The sequence below is a fragment of the Somniosus microcephalus genome, chromosome 12 (assembly GCF_052327205.1).
Source record: "Somniosus microcephalus isolate GS21.2 chromosome 12, FLI_Smic_1.0, whole genome shotgun sequence".
Taxonomy (NCBI): Eukaryota; Metazoa; Chordata; class Chondrichthyes; order Squaliformes; family Somniosidae; genus Somniosus; species Somniosus microcephalus.
In genome coordinates this window covers 75,933,548-75,956,357 of record NC_140998.1, presented here as the reverse complement: position 1 = coordinate 75,956,357, position 22,810 = coordinate 75,933,548, and the positions used below count along the sequence as shown (strand labels likewise).

General features: G+C 44.5%; 1 protein-coding gene across 1 annotated transcript in view; it reads left to right on the top strand.

Moving 5' to 3' along the window:
- Window positions 1-22,810, top strand: part of pygl (phosphorylase, glycogen, liver) — a 228,092-nt gene that overhangs the window by 5,826 nt on the left and 199,456 nt on the right. The window contains exons 2-4 of the mRNA XM_086003162.1: window positions 10,280-10,381; window positions 16,932-17,010; window positions 19,869-19,972. Of these exons, the coding sequence (XP_085859288.1) occupies window positions 10,280-10,381; window positions 16,932-17,010; window positions 19,869-19,972 (285 nt within the window). The remainder of the gene's footprint in view (window positions 1-10,279; window positions 10,382-16,931; window positions 17,011-19,868; window positions 19,973-22,810) is intronic.

Below are 22,810 nucleotides of genomic sequence, written 5' to 3'. Positions count from 1 at the left end.
ACTCCTTTTCCTTTCTGCCTATCCTTCCGAAATGTCAAATACCCCTGAATATCTGAATATTTAGTTCCCAGCCTTGGTCACCTTACAACCACGTCTCTGCAATGGCTATCAGATCATACCCATTTATTTCTATTTGTGCCGTCAACTCATCTATCTTGTTACGAATGCTGCGTGCATTCAGATAAAGAGCTTTTAATTTTGTCTTTATACCATTTTTCCCTATTCTGATTCTACTTTTTGGTGCACTCTTATATTTATATACACTCTGTCCCTTCCTGTCACACTCTGATTATCATTACCCCTATCACTACCCTGCACTATTGCCTTCTCCTTTCTCTTTGACTTTTTAAATTTCCCCTCACCTAAACCCTCCCCCCCCCCCCCCAACTATTTAGTTTAAAGCCCTATCTACAGCCCTAGTTATTCAATTCGCAAGGACACTGGTCCCAGCATGGTTCAAGTGAAGCCCGTCCCAACGGAACAGCTCCCTCTTTCCCCAGTACTGGTGCCAGTGCCCCATGAATCAAAACCCATTTCTCCCACACCAATCTTTGAGCCATGCATTCATCAGTTTGCAAACAGCACAAAAATAGGGAGTGGATTAACTGTGAGAAGGACATTAAGTGACTTCAGAGGACACGGACTCCAGCTCACTTCCAGTCCCAGCACCAGAATCACCTCTTTTCTCTCAACTCTGGCTCCAGGCTATCAACCCAGCCACCCAATTCTGGGCCTCCTGCTCAGCACTTGGCCTCAGTACTGGACCTTCCTCTTACTTGCAGGACTCGCTGCAGATAAAAACATTCTGCAGTGACAGCAATTTAAATAATATTATTGGTTACAGAATGCCACATCATGTACCAGTCTACCTAAGATAGCATTGTGTTGTGTGGATGCAGTAATTCCTTATCATTGTCTCTGCGAGCAACACACTGAGATTCACTGGCTAAAAATGGATTGTTTTATCCTTTGATTGACATTAAGAGGGTGAAATAAGAGTTCAAACCTCAAGCATTTGGGAGATTTCTTAAACCGCATTTGAAACCTTGCACATTTAGTGAAGTGCAGTTATGGTAGTACAATGAAATAAAACCAAAAATGCTGGAAATAGATGACATGTGAAGCAGCATCTGTAAAAAGAAAAGACACGTTTACACTTGTTCCTCAACCTTACCTTGTCCATTTCTCATTCCTTCTCCATCTGTGGTTATGGACGTTTCAGAGACATCTATGACTGACTCCAGCAACTATCCTTATTCTTTTTCTCACCTCACTTCCTATAAAGACACCATCCCTTTCTCCCAGTTTCTCTTTCTCTGTTGTATTTTGCTTTGATGGCTCCACTTTCTGTACCAGAGCTTCAGAAATATCCATTTTCCTCTGGTATCCTGGATTTGAATCTAGCTCAGATTAATGGGCCAGTCTCAGGACAGTTCCCAGTGGATGTAAAACTGCCCATATATTTGACATAAATTATCAGACTCATTCAGAGAAGTTACATAATTTGGCTGGATGAAAATGGGAATGTCACTGATTTAATATGAGGTACTGTAGAGGAAGTTTTACTCGTCCTGTAACCTCAATTATACCTAATTTAAGGGTGTTTGATGTTGAAACTGAGAAACCAGCATCACCCCACTATAAAAAAATCTTCATTCTGCATAACAACTAGGACCAACCCTGGGTATATTTTTATTCGTTTTTATGGGATGTGGGCGTTGCTGGCAAGGCCAGCATTTATTGCCCATCCCTAATTGCCCTAGAGAAGGTGGTGGTGAGCCACCTTCTTGAACCGCTGCAGTCCATGTGGTGAAGGTACTCCCACAGTGCTGTTAGGTAGGGAGTTCCAGGATTTTGACCCATCGACGATATACTTCTAAGTCAGGATGATGTGTGACTTGGAGGGGAACTTGGAGGTGGTGGTGTTCCCATGTGCCTGCTGCCCTTGTCCTAGGTGGAAGAGGTTGCGGATTTGGGAGGTGCTGCCTAAGAAGCCTTGGCGAGTTGCTGCAGTGCATCTTGTAGATGGTACACACTGTAGCCACAGTACGCCAGTGGTGGAGGGGGTGGATGTTTAAGGTGGTAGAGGGGGTGCCAATGAAGTGGGCTGCTTTGTCCTGGATGGTGTTGAGCTTCTTGAGTGTTGTTGGAGCAGCACTCATCCAGGCAAGTGGAGATTATTCCATCACATTCCTTACTTGTGCCTTGTAGATGGTAGAAAGGCTTTGGGGAGTCAGGAGGTGAGACACTTGCCGCAGAATACCTAGCCTCTGACCTGCTCTTGTTGCCACAGTATTTATATAGCTGGTCCAGTTAAGTTTCTGGTCAATGGTGACCCCCAGGGTGTTGATGGTGAGGGATTTGGCGATGGTAATGCCGTTGAATGTCAAGGGGCGGTGGTTAGACTCTCGCTTGTTGGAGATAAACATTGCCTGGCACTTCTGTGGCGCGAATGTTACCTGCCACTTATCAGTCCAAGCCTGAATGTCATCCAGGTCTTGTTGCATGCGGGCATGGACTGCTTCATTATCTGAGGAGTTGTGAATGGCACTGAACACTGTGCAGTCATCAGCGAACATCCCCATTTCTGACCTTATGTTGGAGGGAAGGTCATTGATGAAGCAGCTGAAGATGGTTGGGCCTAGAACACTGGCCTGAGGAACTCCTGCAGCGATGTCCTGGGGCTGTGGTCAGGAGGACCTGTGTGCAGTGCCGCAAACGTTTCAGTAATCTCAGTAGATCACAAAACGTTAGTACAAAGCCATACTCAACCTCATCCTGCTGTGCCTTTCATCACATCCCTTCCCTACCCTACTCCTGCACATCCTTACTCAGAACAAATTACCTTGCACCCTCACCCATCCCTCTCTATCTTCATTATCACATCCCTATCTCATTAGCCACCCCTCACACTCGCCCTCATCCGAGTGCAATCATACCAACTAACAACACACAAGGGTAGGCAAAAGGTCAGACTGGATGGAGACTTGTATAAAGACTTGCAGCATGGTGAATCTGTTGTGGAAATGCAGTGAGGAAGAGTTTGTGGCTGAGGAAAGATATCTCTGTAAGGTGGGATCTTTTACTGTACATTTGAAGTTGTCAACTCAACAGCTGATTCAGTGGCCACTGAACTCCCGCCTCAGCTTGATAGACGTGGTCCACGACCAGTGTGGATCCTATGGGCAAGCTGTCAAATGCAGAAGGTGAGCTGAAATTAATTCTTCAGTGGCTCCAAACAAGCCACTAATTACCTGAATTGGGTCCCCTGCTACGTGTCGGGTCTGCTCAGCACTGACAGACCCGACATTGGGGAAAGGCGTGTGGCAGCGGGATCCCAACCCGCTGGGGAAAAAAACACTTTTCCCACCCCACCCTCCACTGATCATGCCCCATGATTCCCCTGGAAAATCCAGCCCTTAGTTTCTCTTGTTACTTAAAACTATATAAAAGTAAAAAAACAAAATTCCTATTTTTGTCACGGTGGCCTATATGTTTTGTGACACTTGGAAGAACTAGGGTTAATAAATGACAGCCAACATGGATTTGTTAACGGCAAATTGTATCTGACAAACCAGATTGAGTTCTTTTGGATGAGATGTTAAACCAAGGCCCCGTCTGCTCTTTCAGGTGGATGTAAAAGATCCCATGGTACTATTGCGAAGAAGAGCAGGGGAGTTATCCCTGGTGCCTGGCCAATATTTATCCCTCAATCAACATCACTAAAACAGATTATCTGATCAGTATCACATTGCTGTTTGTGGGCGCTTGCTGTGTGCAAATTGGCTGTCGCATTTCCAACATTACAACAGTGACTACACTTCAAAAAAAAAAAGTACTTCATTGGCTGTAAAGCGCTTTGGGACGTCCGGTGGTCGTGAAAGGTGCTATATAAATGCAAGTCTTTCTTTCTTCAATCAAATAATGGAGAGGGTTTAATGAAGGTACTGCAGTTGATGTTGTGTATATGGACTTTCAGAAGGCAATTGATAAAGTGCCACATAATGGACACGTTAGCAAAATTAAAGTCTATGGGATTAAAGGGGCAGCTTGGATACGAAATTGGCTAAGCGACAGAAAGCAGAGAGTAGTGGTGAACGGTTGTTTATCAGACTGGAAGGAAGTATACAGTGGCATCCCCCAGGGGTTGGTATTAGGACCACTGCTCTTTTTGATACATATTACTGACTTGGACTTGGGTATTGTAAAGTCTGTGGGTTGTGCAGTTAATAAATACCCAGACTTCAGAAGTAACAAACAAACAGGTCTTTACTATTCGAAGGTCAGGGCGAATCTGCCCCAGCAATCCTGCCACAACACTTATATACTGGTGTGGTCACTATCGGTATTACAGTATACAGAAGCCAAACAAATAGTGCCACACCTAAAGTAGTTCTCTTAAAGGTGAACGGTTACATTCAATAGTTCCCTTAAAGGTAGACGGGTACATACACTACAATCCTCCCTTTTTAGCTTATTACTTACAGAGTCCCCGTTAAACATACATATCTTCAACTTCCTATAAAACAAATTACAGATATAATCTCGGTGGAGTCAATGTCATATAAAACAATTTACAGATATAATCTCGGTGGGAACAGTTCACAGGTTCAGTCTCTGCGGAAACAGTTCATAGATTCAGTCTCTGATCTTGACTCGTTCCGAACAACATTTCTTTGGTGTAGCCGGTTCACCTGGCTAGCGTGACTCCTCCATAGCCTTTTTCTTGACGTAACAGCTTGAACTTTCGTCCTGTTGAACCAGCAGTGCGGACTTTTACAACCAACTGGCTGTCTTGACATTTTCCAGTTTTTCAACTAATTTAGCTCCTTTCGTAGTGTCCCGCCTGAGATGGTAGAAGTGCTAATATTTTAGACAGTTATTATCTTCTGCTTCTTTTTCTTTTCTGCCTTTTTGAAACTCTCGGAGCTCCTTTCTCGGCTGCCAGCTGTAGCGCCACCAACTCTCTATGTTCCTTAGACCTTAAGTGCTTCATCCGGATTTCAGCACTTCGGGAGTTTTCATCACAAGCTGGGCAGACCACATCCTCGTAATATTCAGTGTCACTCAACAGGTCATGGTAATATTCGGGTTCGTCCTGAGTTAGGCCAGCGAGAGAGCCTTCTTCTTCCTCCTCACCCGTCTGGACGTTAGCTGACGATGGTTCCTTCCCTAGACATCTTTCTTGAAAAGACTTCTTCATGCATTCATATTCATCCCGCTCTTCCTGGGTTATCTGCCATTCCTTCACGACGGACCTCATTTGTGAGTTCAATACCTTCCCTTCCATCGGGAATTGCGTTATCAGGCTATTTAATCCTTCTACTGAAGTAACGGTTTCCACATTCTTCTGTTCACCTTGACGTGATTCCACGTACTTTTGGCATCCTTGTAAAATTTGTGTTGCCACCTCAGCTATCTCCGTGACTTTTGAGAGCTCCGAACTCGTTCCCCCTGAAGATTGAAGCTCGTGTTCAGATTGTTCCCCTTGCAGAGTCTTGTCCTTCAGCATATGAAGGAGTTGGCTGACCGTTAACTCTTCCCTGGGAACACGGTGGATCAGAGTCTTCTCCATTTCATCCACCTTTTCCTCCAATACTTCCACCTTCTGTTCCTCTTGAACTTTGGCTTTCAGCGCTCGGAAAAGTTGCGCCCTGATGCTCTCTAGTTCATGTTCAGGGACCATTCTTACAGTCTCTGAGTTTCTTACAGTTTCCTTTTCTTCCACTGAAAGGATTCCCAGTTGAATCTGTTCTTCAAGTTGTTGAACCTCGGCCATTGCCGCCTCATATTTGTCTTGGGTGTCCTTCAATGTTTTTATGAGTTCTTGGACATCCTGTCTTTCATGTTCTGCCATGTCTTTCACCTCTAATTTCTCATCTATGGATGGAACTTCTACCGATGAGTCTGTCTTGGCCTTGAGCTCATCAAGAATTTCCTGCAGCCTTTGGACTTCTTGCTCATGTTCAACCTTTAGTTGTTCATATGCTTCTACTGAAACTAGCTTTTCGGAGGTTGCCGAGTTAACCCCCTCCAGAATTGTAGCCTGGGCCTGTTCATACTGTTCTTTCAACTTCTCACACTCTGCTTGTAAGGAGTCGTAGAGAAGAACTGGAATAAAATCCTGGCTTCCTGAAGATTCCTCTTCCTTTGGTTCGTTCTGTAAATATTCTAGTTCCTGAACAGCATCAGGGGAATGTGATTGGTATTTGGCCACGATGGCTCTATGGTCGCTCTCTGCTTGAGCTAGCTGTCTCTGTTGTCTTTCCAGGTTCCCCCATTCGGTGTCCCAGAACTTTTCCATATTTTTCATCTCTTGTACGAGACGGTCACGCAACTGTTCTAATTGTTGTCGTACTTTGACATAAGTTTGCGTCCGAGCTCGGTGTTCTTCCGTCGTGGATGAATCCTTTGCTTGAACAGGCTCAGAATTCTCTGTCAACCTGGAGTTCTGCTCTGCCGCTTTATTCTTCTTGGTACCATAAGTCCTTCTGCATGTCTTCGTTTTCTTCCCCATCGTCGGCAAGTCCCTTTTAGCCTTGTCTTCCATATTCGAATTGGTCTTATCATCATCCATTTGAGAATCTGAGCTAATAGCTTGCACCGAGTCCTCCCTCATTATGGCTTTTAGGTAATGCCATTCCATGTCTATTTTCTTAATCCACTCCCGTCCTAGAAGTGGTGGTCCTCCCTCAGGTAATACGTACAAGTTCATTCTTGGGTGTTCTTTACCCCTATCTCTCACCTTGACTCTTATTTTCCCCACGGGGTATACGTTATGCCCCGTGTATGTCTGTAATACGAACTTGGTATTTCTTAAAGGTATGTGAGAGAATAGCCGGTGGTAGTCCCTTCGGTTGATGACTGATAGAGCTGATCCAGTGTCCAGCTCCATTCTTACTTGGACTCCAGCTATTTTTAGTATGACCCAGATGGTCTGTAGATCCGTTTCTTTACCCACATTGTGGATTCTCAGACTACCCAGCTCCTGGTTGTTTGGGTCTGAGTCTGAATTCTGTTCGTCTGAACTCTTCTCAGCCACCTTGTGTACCTTGTTGTACTTTTCTTGTGGTGGCTTCCTTTGATTGTTGGTTTTTTTCCCGGACCGGCATACCTTCGCGATGTGACCCAGTTTGCCACATTTCCTACACTCTTGGTTCTTAAACCAGCATTGATTCTGGTCATGCGTTGTCTTCCCACAACGGTAGCATTTTGTTGTGCTTGAAGTAATGTGGTCCACCCCGAGTGCCGCCGCCTTTAGTTGCATTTCCGCCGTTCCTTTCGCTGCGGCTTCGTGCGATGCAGCTATAAGGACAGCCCTGTCCAGTGTGAGGTCGTTCTCTTCCAGTAGTCGCTTCTGCGTCCCTTCTTTGGACAATCCGCATACGAACTTGTCCCGCAGTGCTTCTGTCAGATTCCCTCCGAACTGGCAGTATTTCGCTAGCCTACGCAGTTCGACCAAGTACTCCGCATTGCTTTCGTCTTTCCCCTGCGTTCTTGCGTAGAATTTGAATCGTTCAGCCAGCATCAACGGTGTGGGGTTCAAGTGGTCCTTCAGCACAGCCACAATCTCTTCGAAGGTCTGATCCGCTGGTTTATCTGGTGCTATTAGATGCTTCAAGAGCCCGTATGTTTTTGCCCCCATTGAGTTTAGCAATGTTATCGCCTTGTCGTCTTCCTCTATTTTGTTGGCTTCGCAATAGATCTCTATGCGTTCCACGTACGTGGCCCAGTCTTCTATTTCAGAATTAAAGTCATTAATATTCCCTCGCTTAGGCATCTTTCTTCCCTTGGGAGCAGCACCAGTATTTCTTTAAGTATTCTTATTTATTTGTTTATTTCTAAGATGGCGGTTTCCCCGCAAAATCGGCGGTTTCCCGCTCTTTCCTTCTCTCCCCGCCCACTTCAATGGCGGTATGTCAGTTAAGATGGCGGTTTTCCCGCGAAAATGGCGGTTTCCCGCTCTTCCTTTCTCTCCCCGCCCCCTTCAATGGCGGTTTCCCGCTTCTGTCGTCTCCTCCGCCTAATGGCGGCTTCCCGCGTTTCTTCCTGGTGGAAGGGGTACGCTTTCCCCACAGCGGACAGGTTCAGCCGCTGGGCTGGCTCTCGCACAGCTCCCCTTACTCGGCTCTGTCTTTTCCTCCCGCCCGCACGGCTCTACCGGCGCTGGGTACACCCCGTTAACGGAGGACAGTTCAGCCGCTGGACTGGCTCTCGCGCAGCCTCTCTCTCCGTACCCGGCTCTGTCGCTCTCTCTCCCGCACGTTCGGTTCTACCGGCCCTGGGTGCCCCGTTGGTGAAGAACAGTTCAGCCGCTGGACTGGCTCTCACACAGTCTCTCTCCCCTTGCTCGGCTCTGTCTCTCCCTCTCCCGCACGTTCGGTTCTACCGGCTCTGGTTACCCCGTTGGTGGAGGACAGCTCAGCCGCTGGACTGGCTCTCGCGCAGTCTCTCTCCCCTTGCTCGGCTCTGTCTCTCTCTCCCACCCGCACGGTTCCTGTTCGCCTCCCAGCCCTCTCGCAGACCGGTGTTTCCCTCCCCCGGCTGCGGCTGGGTTTCTCTTCCTGCGCCTACTCCCAGTCTCAGCGCTTCGTGGCTGCGGTCGCTGCCCGGCTTTTCCCGCCGATCGAGGTCCGACTGTCTCACGACGCCGTTGGACCCGACTTTCTGACCGGCTCCGTTCCCCCTCGACCGTGGTCGAGTGCACAGCCCTTATCCTCCGAATATTCTCTACACCTTCCCCTACTCACAGTCTCCGCGGCCGCCTTGTTTCCAGCTGATCGGCTCACTCCGCACCGTGGTAGAAGGGTAGTCAGTGCCTGTTGCAGGTGGAAGCTTTTGTTGCTAAAGTCTTCCTCCTTCCTCCTGCTGCAGCCTCGTGTTTCCTTTCAGCAGCACGACGAGGGCGGTTGCCTCTCTTCGACGCTCTTCGTTGCTTTGGTAGTCTTGCCGCAGGGTACGATCGGACTCGTCGCCACTGTAAAGTTTGTGGGTTGTGCAGTTAATAAATACCCAGACTTCAGAAGTAACAAACAAACAGGTCTTTACTATTCGAAGGTCAGGGCGAATCTGCCCCAGCAATCCTGCCACAACACTTATATACTGGTGTGGTCACTATCGGTATTACAGTATACAGAAGCCAAACAAATAGTGCCACACCTAAAGTAGTTCTCTTAAAGGTGAACGGTTACATTCAATAGTTCCCTTAAAGGTAGACGGGTACATACACTACAGGTATGGGGGCATAATTTCAAAGTTTGCAGATGACACAAAGCTTGGAAACGTAGTAAACAGTGAGGAGGATAGTAGCAGACTTCAGAAGGACGTAGACTGGCGAAATGAACAAACACATGACAGATGAAATTTAACGCAGAAGTGTGAAGCAGTGCATTTTGGAAGGCAAAATGAGGAAAGCAAATATAAATTAAATGATATAATTTTAAAGGGGGGGGTGCAGGAACAAAGAGACCTGGCAGTTCACATACACACATCTTTGAAGCTGGTAGGACAAGCTGATAAGGCTGTTAAAAGAAAATACATGATCCTGCGCTTTATAAATAGAAGCATAGAGTACAAAAGCAAGGAAGTTATGGTAAACCTTTATAAATCACTGGTTAGGCTTCAGCTAGAGTATTGTATCCAATTCTAGGCATCGTGCTTTAGGAAGGATGTCGGCCTTGGAGAGGATGCAGAGGAGATTTACCAGAGTGGTACCAGGGATAAGGGACTTAAGTTATGTGGAGGAACCAGAGAAGATGGGATTGTTCTCCTTAGAGCAGAGAAGATTAGGAGGAGATTTAATGGAGGTGTTCAAAATTATGAGGGATTTTGATAGAGTAGATAGGGAGAAACAGTTTCCACTGGCATGTGGGTTTGGTAACCAGAGGACACAGATTTAAGATAATTGGCAAAAAATCCAAAGGGGAAATGAGAATTATTTTTTACATAGCAAGTTGTTACAATCTGGAATGCACTACCTGAAAGGGTGATAGAAGCAGATTCATAGTAACTTTCAAAACTAGTAATTGGATATATACTTGAAAAGGAGAAATTTGTAGGGCTATGGGAAAAGAGCAGGGGAGTGGTACTAATTGGATAGCTCTTTCAAAGAGTCGGTACAGGCACGATGGGCCAAACGGCCTCCTTCTGTGCTGTATGATTCTATGAAATGGCTTGCAAATATAACATGAAGGATATGGCAAATGTAGTTGTTAATTAGTGTCTTTGTGCAATTTGCATTTGCTAATGGCGAATGACTAATATTGATTGTTTTTTTCAGCGAATTTACTATCTGTCTCTGGAGTTCTATATGGGCCGCACCCTGCAAAATACTATGATTAATCTGGGTCTAGAAAGTTCTTGTAATGAGGCTATGTACCAGGTTAGTGAAAGACTGCTTTTTACAAAGAATTTAACATAAAATTCTGTATTCAATTTATCCTTCATCTCACTTCTGGAAACAATTGTTGTAGTCATGTTAGAATATTATGAAACAATAAAGAATTTGCAAAGTATATTTGCTTGCAGCTTTAATTCTAGAAAAGGATATGAACATTTCAGTGTTACTTAACACATGTTTAAGAGAAGGATAAGGGCAATTCACTTGCTTCTATGTCAATTCTTTTGATATAATATTTTACTTAAATGCTTTACAACGAAGTATTTTGGAGCTAGCATAGATGTATGTATCAATTAGGCTGAATTAATGTAAGATTTGTATACTTTAAATCCACATAGAAAGAAAACAAGTGTTTGTAACCCAACTAATACATAATATTGCAGATTTGTATTTCCTACTTTGAGTTCTGCATCATGGCAAATTTCAGTCAATTGTTTTCCTAAGTCAGAAAGCCACAATGACTATTCATTTACTCAAATTTTATATTCTCATCCTTGTGTTAAAATCCTTTCATAGCTTCGCCCCTCCCTATCTCTGTAACCTCCTCCAGCTCTACAACTCTCCTCTCAAGCTCTTCATTCCTTTGACTCTGGCCTTTTGTACATCTTCCCTACCCTCCCTTCACTCTGGCAATGGTAGCTGTGTCTTTAACTGCCTACGTCCCACACTTTGGAATTCCCTCCCTAAATCCCTCTGCCTCGCCAACATCTCCAAGTGCTTTATATAGATATGTGAAGAGAAAAAGATTGGTGAAGTCAAGCATAGGTCCCTTGCAGTCAGAGTCAGGGGAATTTATAATGGGGAACAAAGAAATGGCTGACCAATTAAATACATACTTTGGTTCTGTCTTCACAAAGGAGGACACAAATAACCTCCCAGAGATGTCGGGGAACATAGGGTCTAATGAGAGGGAGGAACTGAATGAAATCAATATTTGTAGGGAAATGGTGCTAGGGAAATTGATGGGATTGAAGGCCGATAAATCCTCAGGGCCTGATAATCTACATCCTAGGGTACTTAAGGAAGTGGCCCTAGAAATAGTAGATGCATTGCTGGTCATCTTCCAAAATTCTATAGACTCTTGAACAGTTCCCATGGCTAATGTAACCCCACTATTTAAAAAAGGTGGTAGCGAGAAAACAGGGAATTATAGACCGGTAAACCTGACATCGGTAGTGGGGAAAATGCTAGAGTCCATTATAAAAGATGTAATAGCAGAGCACTTGGAAAACAGTGACAGGATCGGACAAAGTCAACATGGATTTCCAAAAGGTAAATCAGGCTTGACTAATCTACTGGAATATTTTGAGGATGTAACTGGTAGAATAGATAAGGGAGAACCAGTGGATGTGGTATATTTGGACTTTCAGAAGGCTTTCGATAAGGTCCCGCATAAGAGATTAGCGTGCAAAGTTAAAGCACATGGGATTGGGGGTAAGGTACTGACTTGGATAGAGAACTGGTTGGCAGACAGGAAGCAAAGAGTTGGAATAAACGGGTCTTTTTCCGAGTGGCAGTCAGTAACTAGTGGGGTACCGCAGGGATCGGTGCTAGGTCCCCAGCTATTCACAATATATATATTAACAATCTAGACGAGGGAACTAGATGTAATATCTCCAAGTTTACAGACAACACAAAGCTGGGTGGGCGTGTGTGCTGTGAGGAGGATGCAGAGAAACTCCAGTATGATTTGGACAGGTTGGATGATTGGGCAGATGCAGTATAATGTGGATAAATGCGAGGTTATCCACTTTGGTGGCAAAAAAAGGAAGGCAGATTATTATCTGAACGGCAATAGATTGGGAAAAGGGGAAGTACACCAGTCGCTGAAGGTAAGCATGCAGGTGCAGCAGGCGGTTAAGAAGGCAAATGGTATGTTGGCCTTCATAGCGAGAGGATTCGAGTACAGGAGAAAGGATGTCTTGCTGCAGTTGTACAGGGCCTTGGTGAGACCACACCTTGAGTATTGTGTGCCGTTTTGGTTGCCTTCTCTGAGGAAGGATGTTCTTGCCATGGAGGGAGTGCAGCGAAGATTCACCAGACTGATACCTGGGATGGCAGGAATGACGTATGAGGAGAGATTGGGTTGATTAGGCTTATATTCGCTAGAGTTTAGAAGAATGAGAGGGGATCTCATTGAAACTTATAAAATTCTAACAGGACTAAATGCAGGAAGGATGTTCCTGATGGCGGGGGAGTCCAGAACCAGGGGTCACAGTCTAAGGATAAGGGATAAGCCATTTAGGACTGAGATGAGGAGGAATTTCTTCACCCAGAGAGTGGTGAACCTGTGGAATTCTCTATCACAGAAGGCAGTTGAGGCCAATTCATTAAATATACTCAAGAAAGAGTTAGATATATTTCTTAAAGCTAAAGGGATCAAGGGATATGGGGAGAAAGCAGGGACAGGGTACTGAATTTGGATGATCAGCCATGATCTCATTGAATGGCGGAGCAGGCTCGAGGGGCCGAATGGCCTACTCCTGCTCCTATCTTCTATGTTTTCTATATGATAGTTGGAAAAGAGTAGAGCAAGAGGGAGGAAGAGGAAAAAAGAGAGCCTTTTGAGACAAAACCAAGATTGAAGGGAAGGGTCTTTAGTAGGCTTTTAAGGCAGGGAGGAGCTGCTAGGTAGAGAGTTTCAGAGGGCAGGGATGACATTGGTACATGGGTATGCCATTTATTGCCTCGAGCCTGTTCTGCCATTTAGTTAGATCATGGCTGACCTGTATCTTAACTCCATTTACCCAGCTTGGTTCCATATCCCTTAATATTCTTACCTAACAAAAATCTATCAATCTCAGTTTTGAAATTATCAGTTGACCTAGCCTCAACAGCTATTTGGGGGGGAGAGTTCCAGATTTCCACTTCTGTTTGTGTGAAGAAGTACTTCCTGACATCACTCCTGAATGGCCTAGCTCTGGACTCCCCCCACCAGAGGAAATAGTTTCTCTCTATCTACCCTATCAAATTCTTTAATCATCTTGAACATCTCAATTAGATCACCTCTTAATATTCTATACTCAAGGAAATACAAGCCTAATCTATGCAACCTATCTTCATAATTTAGCCATTTTAGCCATGGTATCATTCTGATGAATCTGTGCTGCACTCCCTCGAGGGCCAGTATATCCTTCCTGAGGTGAGGTACCCAGAACTGGCATATGGCTGAAGGGGTGATCACCAATGGAGTGGAGGGGGTAAGGAAGGAATAGTTTTGCATTTGAAGAGCAGATAATGGGGGGAAAATTCAGTATCGTCCCGTTTGGGGTGCCATTATCGGCCATGCGCAAAGTTTATCGCCTCCAACGGCAAACTTGGCTTTTATCGCACCTGGAGGTGATTGGAGCGCTAAATCAGGCGCTTCACACCTGTCTTAAGGCGCAAAGGCCGAGGAGCGAGGCGCTACCTCAGAGCGCTGGCGAAGCTCATGTGACGTCAGTCAGCAATGGAACACAGACACACTGGCGCCAGCCAGTTCTTAAAGGGGAGTTCTGACGAAAGGTCATCGACCTGAAACGTTACCTCTGTTTCTCTCTTCACAGATGCTGCTTGACCTGCTGAGTTTCTCCAGCATTTTCTGTTTTTATCTTAAAGGGGAGGGTTGATTTTGCTCTCCATCCACATCCTGCTCATTGCAGCCTTGAATCTCGGCCTGGAGAGACCTGTACATCAAATCTGCTGGAAAGAACAATGGAGAGACCCTGGGAAAGAGCTCAGAGTGCAGCCCCCATAGTCTCTTCTAAATCGATGCAAGGAAGGGCAAATCAAAATGAACCTGCAAAGTGCTGCTCAGTACCCAAAACTCCTTTACACAGCGTCGAATCTCTCCAGAAGTCTCTCTCTCTCTCTCTCTCTCAGAATGCGTGGTGCAAAAATGTCACCAACAAAAAAAGGCAGGAAGCGGTCGCCTTTAAATAGTGCTTCCCCAGTCCCTTCCTGACTGCAAAACGCTCCCCTCAACCTGTCGTTGCTAGTGGCAGGTGGTAAGGCAGGGGGCGCCACTCAATATCCGGTCCAGAGCGTTGCGCACTCGACTGACGTCACGATCTGACGGCGCAGGAGATCGTGGCGGTGGTGTTTAGCGCCGCCGCAAAATGTCTAGTTAATTTCGCGAGCGGCACAAACTCTTAAGGCGCTAACGGGAGGCACAAACCAACTGAATTTTACCCCCAATGTGTGCACGGATGTACAGCTAGAGGACAATGCTGAGGTTGGTGCGGTGAGTCCCTGGAAAGATTTGAAGGCAAGGTTGAGGATCGTAAAGCCAACTTCCCAGGACATGAGCAATTGAAGCTCGCTGAGGAGAGCATAATAGAGTTGAGGTTGTGGAGGAGGTTGCAGGCTGTAGTATTTTGGATTAGTTGTAGTTTGTTAAGAATGATGGCATGGAGGCCAGTACAGAAAGGAATGGAGAAATTGAGCCTTGAGATAATAAAGGCTTCAGCAGTAGAAGGGAAGAAGTTGGGGCAGAAGCAGGCTTAGTTACAGAGGTGATGGGAAACCTGTTTTGTGATGGTTCAAAAGTGGGGCAAGAACCTGAGTTCAGTGTTGAGCAGTACACTAATGTTATGCTCTTCTGGGCTTAGCCTGAGGTGGCAGCTGGGGTAGGATGATGGAGTTGAGGCCAATGATGTGAAGATGGTTGCAGGAGCCAAAGAGGATGGTTTCAGTTTTGCCAAGGAGGTATGAAGATTTTAATGTTGGACAAGCAGTTAGAGCAAGTGGCAGAGCTGATGTAATTGGCTTAAATGTGCAAGCTGACCTTATGCTTCTGGATGATGTCAAGAGGTAGCATATAAATGATATAAAAGAGGAGGAGGCTAAGGGTAGAATGCTGGGTACACTAACGGCAACCATGCCGGCATTCGAGGAGAAGCCTATTCAAGGCGATATAAAGCCTCTGATACGACAGGTAGGAGTGGAACCATGAAAGGAGGATTCTGGAACAGAGGCATTTGAAGAGGATACTGTGTTTGACAGTGTTGAAGGCAGTGAAAAGGTAAAGGAGCATCAGAAGGGACAGGAAGCTGTGGTCACAATCACACAGGATGTCATTTGTGACTTCAACCCGCACAGTTTCAGTGATGTGGGGAGTATAGAAGATGAGTGAAGGCCCCAAACACGGAATGACAGAAGATAAGATATAGCTGGAACTTTTTCACCTATAGGATAATGGAATTCTATGATAATTTACCAGGGAAAGGCATCAAAGCAGATGGTGTCTATGGGTTCAAGAGGCAAATAGATGTGTTTCTGGAGAGAGAAGTAATAGATGGATATGGTGAGAATGATGGGAGGTAGGATTGATGTATTGTTGAGGGATCGGTTTGTTGGGTAAAATGGCTATTTTCTGTTTCTTAAAATTTTTGATCTATTTTGTAGTATATTGAGGACAATAAACCTAAACCAGTGGTTCTCAAACTTTTTCAGGAATGGCCCCAACAACTCATACTTTTTGGTCCAGGCCACCCCAAAAAGTTCTCAGCTTCTTGCACCCCATGTTACGAATACTGATAAATCTGCAAAATAAAATGTAAAATTGATCATTCTAGCTCTTGTTTACTTCTGTTTCTCCCTCTGTTTCCTTTTGTTTTACTCTTTCCTGTGTCAATTATTTTTTTCTTTCCTTCACCCCTATTTCTTTCTATATCCAACCTTCACTTCTGTTTCTCTCCCTGCAACCTTCTATTCTGTTTCCTTCTCACTCACTTCCTTTTGGACCATTTTTCAAATTGCCTCCCAAAGGCTTTCTGCCAGGGAACTCCATGCAATTGTTCTTTTGTATTGATGTCAAGTTTGTTTATATCTCCCTGATGTATAAAGAAGAATGCTGAGATGGAAGGGATTTAAAACTGACTAACTGCAAGAATCAGCACAACTGTGGATGTGCCCCACAATAATGCAGCAAAATTTGGGAGAGAGGGAAGCACAGAGACCTGGCTGAATTTGATGGACTTAGTAGTCACTGCCATTAGCAACTCTGGGGATGACCCACAATTATACAGCAAAGGCTGGGAAGAGAGAGTGTTCCAGCTGAAATTGATGCTCTTACTAATACAGCCAATAGCAATTTCAGGAGTGATCCACATCATACAGCATGCTGGGGTAGTGACAGAACCAGAGTCCCTGTTGACAGGGAAGCACTTGTTTGTGAGTTGGAGGGAACTTGGTAACTGCACGGTCCTACTTCCTATTAGCAAAATAATTCAACAAATATCATGCCAGGTTGGAGGTAGTTACTCTAATCATTTTATTATTTGTATAGATCACCTGTTGATTTTTAAAATTGATTTAAAATAATACGGGTTGTATTACTCGCTCAGCCGTATAAGGTTGTGCCTCAGATCTCACCCTTGCTACAATATTTAGCCTTGCTACATCCCACCTGGACAAGCCTCACTCCCCACCAGTTTGGCCTAAATCATTTAAAGTCTATTTTAGAGTGAAATTGAAATAGCTGTTACTTTAATTATGGAAACAGCTACTTAAATGTGTAACTGATTCCATTGCATTCTCCTATTTACTTTAGCTGGGCTTAGATATTGAGGAACTGGAGGAAATTGAAGATGATGCTGGTCTTGGCAATGGAGGTTTAGGAAGGCTTGCAGGTAATTGTATTCTTCCATCTTTCCATCCCCCATCATAAACTTCCCATCTTCCACACTATCCCCAACAAAGAAAGAATTTGAAACTCCAATAATTTCTTTACATGTCAAATATGAGTTGGAGACCTTCAGTAAAAGGCTTCTCTAAAGGGGGGGCTTTTATTGAAAATACTATTCTTAGCTCTCTTAAAAAGATATTTTATAAGAGGTGACAAATATATTTATTGTCATATCATCAAATTTGTTCTTTCATAGGGTCCTGCCATTCCATGTCTCCTCCTCTCCCTAGCCACTGCAGTGATATCAGTCATAGGGATGAAATACATCTATTGTATAGCAGGATTATTCACTTAAATGTGGGAGGACACTTAATTAAAGACTGCTAAGAAGTCATCTAACCCTAGAAAAATGCACTAACAGCTAGGGAATTACTGTATATTTTACTAGTAGAGAGATATCTGGGGTAATGAGGGCTAGTTTGGCTCCCAGGTCAGTACAAAATGCAGGCTCCCATTGTAGAGTATGTAATTGTTTTGGAGTGCACATGCTGCTCTGCATAACTGACATTTCTTGGGTGGCTGAGAAGGGAAATAAATTCAGAATAACAGGTCTCTGTAAAAAGGAAACATTCCAAAATTCTGTAAGGGATTTTATGAAAACTGACAAATTTATTTCCTTTTATGTATTATTTGGCTTATACATATCATCTGTAAAATATCCCATTAGCATGGATTGTGGAAATCTGCAGGGTTGTTTAGTAATCTGAGAGCACTTTCCGCTTATTGTAATGTGTGTATTCTCATCAATAAAGTTGACAATACCATCTATTTATAAGTTATGTAGAAGCGTGACAGAAAGTATTTTATTGTAATGTGTACAATTTAGTGGGGGTCTTTCACCTGTGTTTTTTTTACTGACCTAGTCATTACCTAGTCATTACCAAGCTTTTATAAATATATCAAAAGGAAAAGACTGGTGAAAACCAAAGTTGGTCCATTGCAGTCAGATACGGGGGAATATATAATGGGAAATAAGGAAATGGCAGATCAACTAAATGCATACTTTGGGTCAGTCTTTACGAAGGAAGACACAAAAAACCTCCCTGGGATATCGGGAAAAATAGGGACATTGGCAAAGGAGGAACTGACGCAAATCAATATCTCTAAGGATATGGTGTTAAGGAAGCTAAAAGGATTGAAGGTGGACAAATCCCCAGGGCCTGATAACATGCATCCTAGGGTACTGAAGGAGGTGGCCCTAGAGATAGCGGATGCACTAAGGATGATTTTTCAGAATTCATTAGACTCGGGAACAGTGCCGATGGATTGGAGGGTAGCTAACGTTACCCCACTATTCAAAAAGGGGGGTAGGGAAAAAGCAGGTAATTACAGACCTGTAAGCCTTACATCAGTTGTGGGCAAAATGCTGGAGTCCATCATTAAGGATGAAATAGCGGAGCACTTAGCAAATGGGGACAGGATAGGACAGAGTCAACATGGATTTACAAAGGGTAAATCGTGCTTGACTAATCTATTGGAATTTTTTGAGGGAGTAACTGGTAGAATAGATGGGGGAGAGCCAGTAGATGTGGTGTACCTGGACTTCCAAAAGGCCTTCGATAAGGTCCCACATAAAAGATTAGCATGGAAAATTGAGGCTCATGGGATAAAGGGGAAAGTTTTGGCGTGGATAGGGAACTGGCTGTCAGATAGAAAACAGAGAGTTGGAATAAACGGCTCATTTTCTGAATGGCAGGCAGTAACAAGTGGGGTACCACAGGGATCTGTCCTGGGCCCCCAGCTGTTCACAATTTACATTAATGACCTGGATCAGGGAGTCGGATGCAGCATTTCCAAATTTGCAGACGACACTAAACTAGGAGGGGGGGTGGGCTCAGAGGAAGAGACCAGGAAGCTCCAGAGCGATTTGGACAGACTGGGCGATTGGGCGGATAAATGGCAGATGCACTATAATGTGGACAAGTGCGAAGTTATCCACCTTGGGTGCAGGAACGGGAGGGCAAATTATTATTTAAATGGCAATAGATTGGGAGAGGGGGAAGTACAGAGAGACCTGGGTGTTCTTGTACACCAGTCACTGAAGGCGAGCATGCAGGTGCAACAGGCGGTCAAGAAGGCAAACGGTATGCTGGCCTTCATAGCAAAAGGGTTAGAATACAGGAACAGGGATACCTTGCTGCAGCTGTACAGGGCACTGGTGAGACCACACCTCGAGTACTGTGTACAGTTTTGGTCGCCTCATCTGAGGAAGGATGTTCTTGCCATGGAGGGGGTGCAGCGGCGATTCACCAGGCTGATACCAGGAATGGCGGGAATGACCTATGAGGAGAGACTATGTAGTTTAGGGATGTACACACTGGAGTTTAGAAGATTGAGAGGGGACCTCATAGAAGTGTATAAAATTCTGACAGGTCTAGACAGACTGGATGCAGAAGGAATGTTTCCCTTGGCGGGTGAGAACAGAACTAGAGGACATAATTTAAGGATAAGGGCTAAACCATTTAGGACAGAGATGAGGGGGAATTTCTTCACTCAGAGAGTGGTGAACCTGTGGAACTCATTGCCACAGAGGGCAGTGTACGCCAGCTCATTAAATATATTTAAGAGGGAATTAGATATATTTCTACGGGCAAAAGGGGTTAAGGGTTACGGAGAGAAGGCGGGGACGGGATACTGAATTAAAGGATCAGCCATGATCTCATCGAATGGCGGAGCAGGCACGAAGGGCCGAATGGCCTACTCCTGCTCCTATCTTCTATGTATATGTGTAAGCTTATACTTATGAATTGTTTATATTATTTATCTTTTTAAAATTTTGTTTTGCTTCTACTTTTCCAACAGCTTGTTTCCTTGATTCCATGGCAACACTGGGCCTGGCTGCATATGGGTATGGCATAAGATACGAATATGGGATTTTCAATCAGAAGATCAAAGATGGGTGGCAGGCATGTTTTAAAATTAATCAATTTTCTTCAGTTTTCTCTGTCTTTGTTCCAATTTATTTTTTTTCTAACTGCTAATATTTCATTATTACTTTAGTAGAAGCCATTAACTTTTTTTAATCACAGGGTGGAAATTTTCATCTCCCCTTGCCACCAGCAGAGCTCCACATGCTGAAAATCATGGGTACACAGCCTGGGATTTTCCATCCATTTAGGTCAATAGATGGAAAATCGCAGACAATACACCAGTGATTTTCTGTGCATGAAAGACCCTGCCAATATGGTTATGTGCACTGTATTGTATAATGTAATGATAGCAAATTTATGGAACTTTAGAACCCAATTGTGAAAACCCTTCTGCATAGTATGTTCATTGTAAGTGAGTTCTGATTCTGAATTTCTTAGGGTTATTTACATTACAACTATAGCATTGTTGTGAAGCACTTTCATTTTTCACTGACACTGCAGTTATAGTGTAAATGCAGCCTGAATCCAGAGTCAGGACACTACCTGATGTTGGAGCAGAAAGGAGTGAAACTCGCTGGAGAAGGTAGCCTCACTCTGCTTCATTCGGAGCCATTTTGGGTCCTGACACCCAATTTATGCTCCTTGAGTTTAGCGTTGGTGCAAAGCTCAAATGACTTTGCACCAACATTAAACTTTAGTGCAAATGCACCGCTAATGACCATTGCTAACACATCCATGCTTAGTTCTTAATTATGTGACCCCCAGATTCCATTGCAAAAAATTGAAAGCACTGGACAAGATATGTTTATCATTAAGGAAATGTTCCCATGATTTGTTAACAAGACTTGCTAAGGGCTAAAATCTTTCTGGTTTATTACCTTTGATTATTAGGGTCAGCATTTCAACAACAACAACTTGCATTTATATCTTATAGCTAAGGACTTTATTTTAAGTTTCTAATTAGAATGGAGGGACTACAACCTGTAGCCTGCAATTTCTGCGCCATGGGGGAGCTTCAGGATACTACTTGTGTCTCGGAGGCCCATATTTGCAGTAAGTACCTCCAGCTGCTTGAACTCATGCTGAGGGTTTCTGAACTTGAGGGGCAGCTGGATTCACTGCAGGACATACGGGTGGCCTAGTGTTTCCTGGATAGCCAGATAGAGTTCAGAATAGCAAGTGGGTGGCCACCCGGAAGGGTAGGAAGAGGCAGGCAGTGCAGGAATCTTCCAGTAGTGTGGCATTCTGAAACCAATATTCAGCATTGAGCAAGTGAGGGCGACGACACCTCAAAGGAGTGCAGTCCCGTGAGGCAAAGGACTGCATAGTGGGGTACAGCAAAGTGTAGGAATGCAGTAGTAATTGGGGATTCGATAGTATGGGGGACAGACAGGCAGTTCTGCTGCAGTTGATGTGAGATCCATATGGTATGTTGCCTTCCTGGTGCCAGGGTAAGGGACATCACTGAGAGGGTGCAGAACATTCTGTGGGAGGAAGGGGAAGAGCCAGAAGTCATGGTCCATGTCTGAACCAACAACATAGGGAGGAAGAGGGTTGAGGTCCTGCAGTCAGAGTTTTAGGAGCTAGGGAGGAAGTTAAAAAGCAGGACCCCAAAGGTAGTAATCTCGGAATTACTCCCAGTGCCACATGCCAGTGAGAGTAGAAATAGGAAGATATGGCAGGTTAATGCGTGGCTAGAGACATGGTGCAGCGGGGAGTGCACCAGATTCCTGGAATATTGGAACCAGTTCTGCAGCAGGAGGGACCTGTTCAAGGTGGACAGGTTGCACCTAAACAGAGCTCAGACTAATATCCTTGCAGGCAGGTTAACTAGTGCTGTGGGGGTGTGTTTAAACTAATTCGGCAGGGGTTTGGCTACCAAGATGTAGTATTAAAAAGTAGAAACAAGGTGCACAGAGGACTGGGAGAAACAATTAGAGTTAGAAATAATACAGAATTAGGTGGGATCGTAAAAAATACAAAGAAGTCTAAGTTAGGTTTGGAGTACATGTGTGTAAATGCATGAAGTGTGGTTAATAAGGTTGGTGAGCTGCAGGCGCAAATAGCCACATGGAAATATGATGTAGTGGCGATAACTGAGACCTGGCTCAATAAAGGGGGGGGGGATTGGATGCTTAATATTCCTGGGTACAAGGTATTCAGGAAAGATAGGGAAGGCAGAAAAGGAGGGGGGTAGCAGTTTTGATTAAGGAAAATATTACAGTGCTAGAAAGAGAGAATGTCCTTGAGGGATCAAAGACAGAATCTATTGGGTAGGAGTTGAGGAACAATAAAGAAGCTATTATGCTGCTTGGTGTATTTTATAGGCCACCAAATAGTGAGAAGGAGTTAGAGGAGTGGATTTGCAAAGAAATTAATGAGAGGTGCAAGACTATAGAGCAGTGATAATGGGGCAGTGATTGTGTTAAGGGCAGAGAAGGGGAGGAATTTCTGAAGTGTGTTCAGGAGAATTTTCTTGATCAGTATGTTTCCTGCCCAATGAGAAAGGAGGCATTGTCGGTTCTAGTCCTGGGGAATGAAGTGGGTCAAGTGGAGAATGTCACAGTGGCGAGCATCTCAAGAATAGTGATCATAGTATCGTAAGGTTTAGATTAGTTATGGAGAAGGACAAGGAGCAAGCTGGAATAAAAATACTTAACTGGAGGAGGGCTAAATACAGCGAATTGAGGAGGGATCTGGCTCAGGTAAATTGGAGTCAAAGACTGACAGGCTGTAACGTATGGAGTAATGGGTGGCCTTTAAAGAGGAGGTGGTTTGGGTACAGTCTAGGTACATTCCTACAAGGGGAAAAGGGAGGGCAACCAAAGCCAGAGGTCTGTGGATGACGAAGGAGTTGAAGAGTAAGATGAAGCA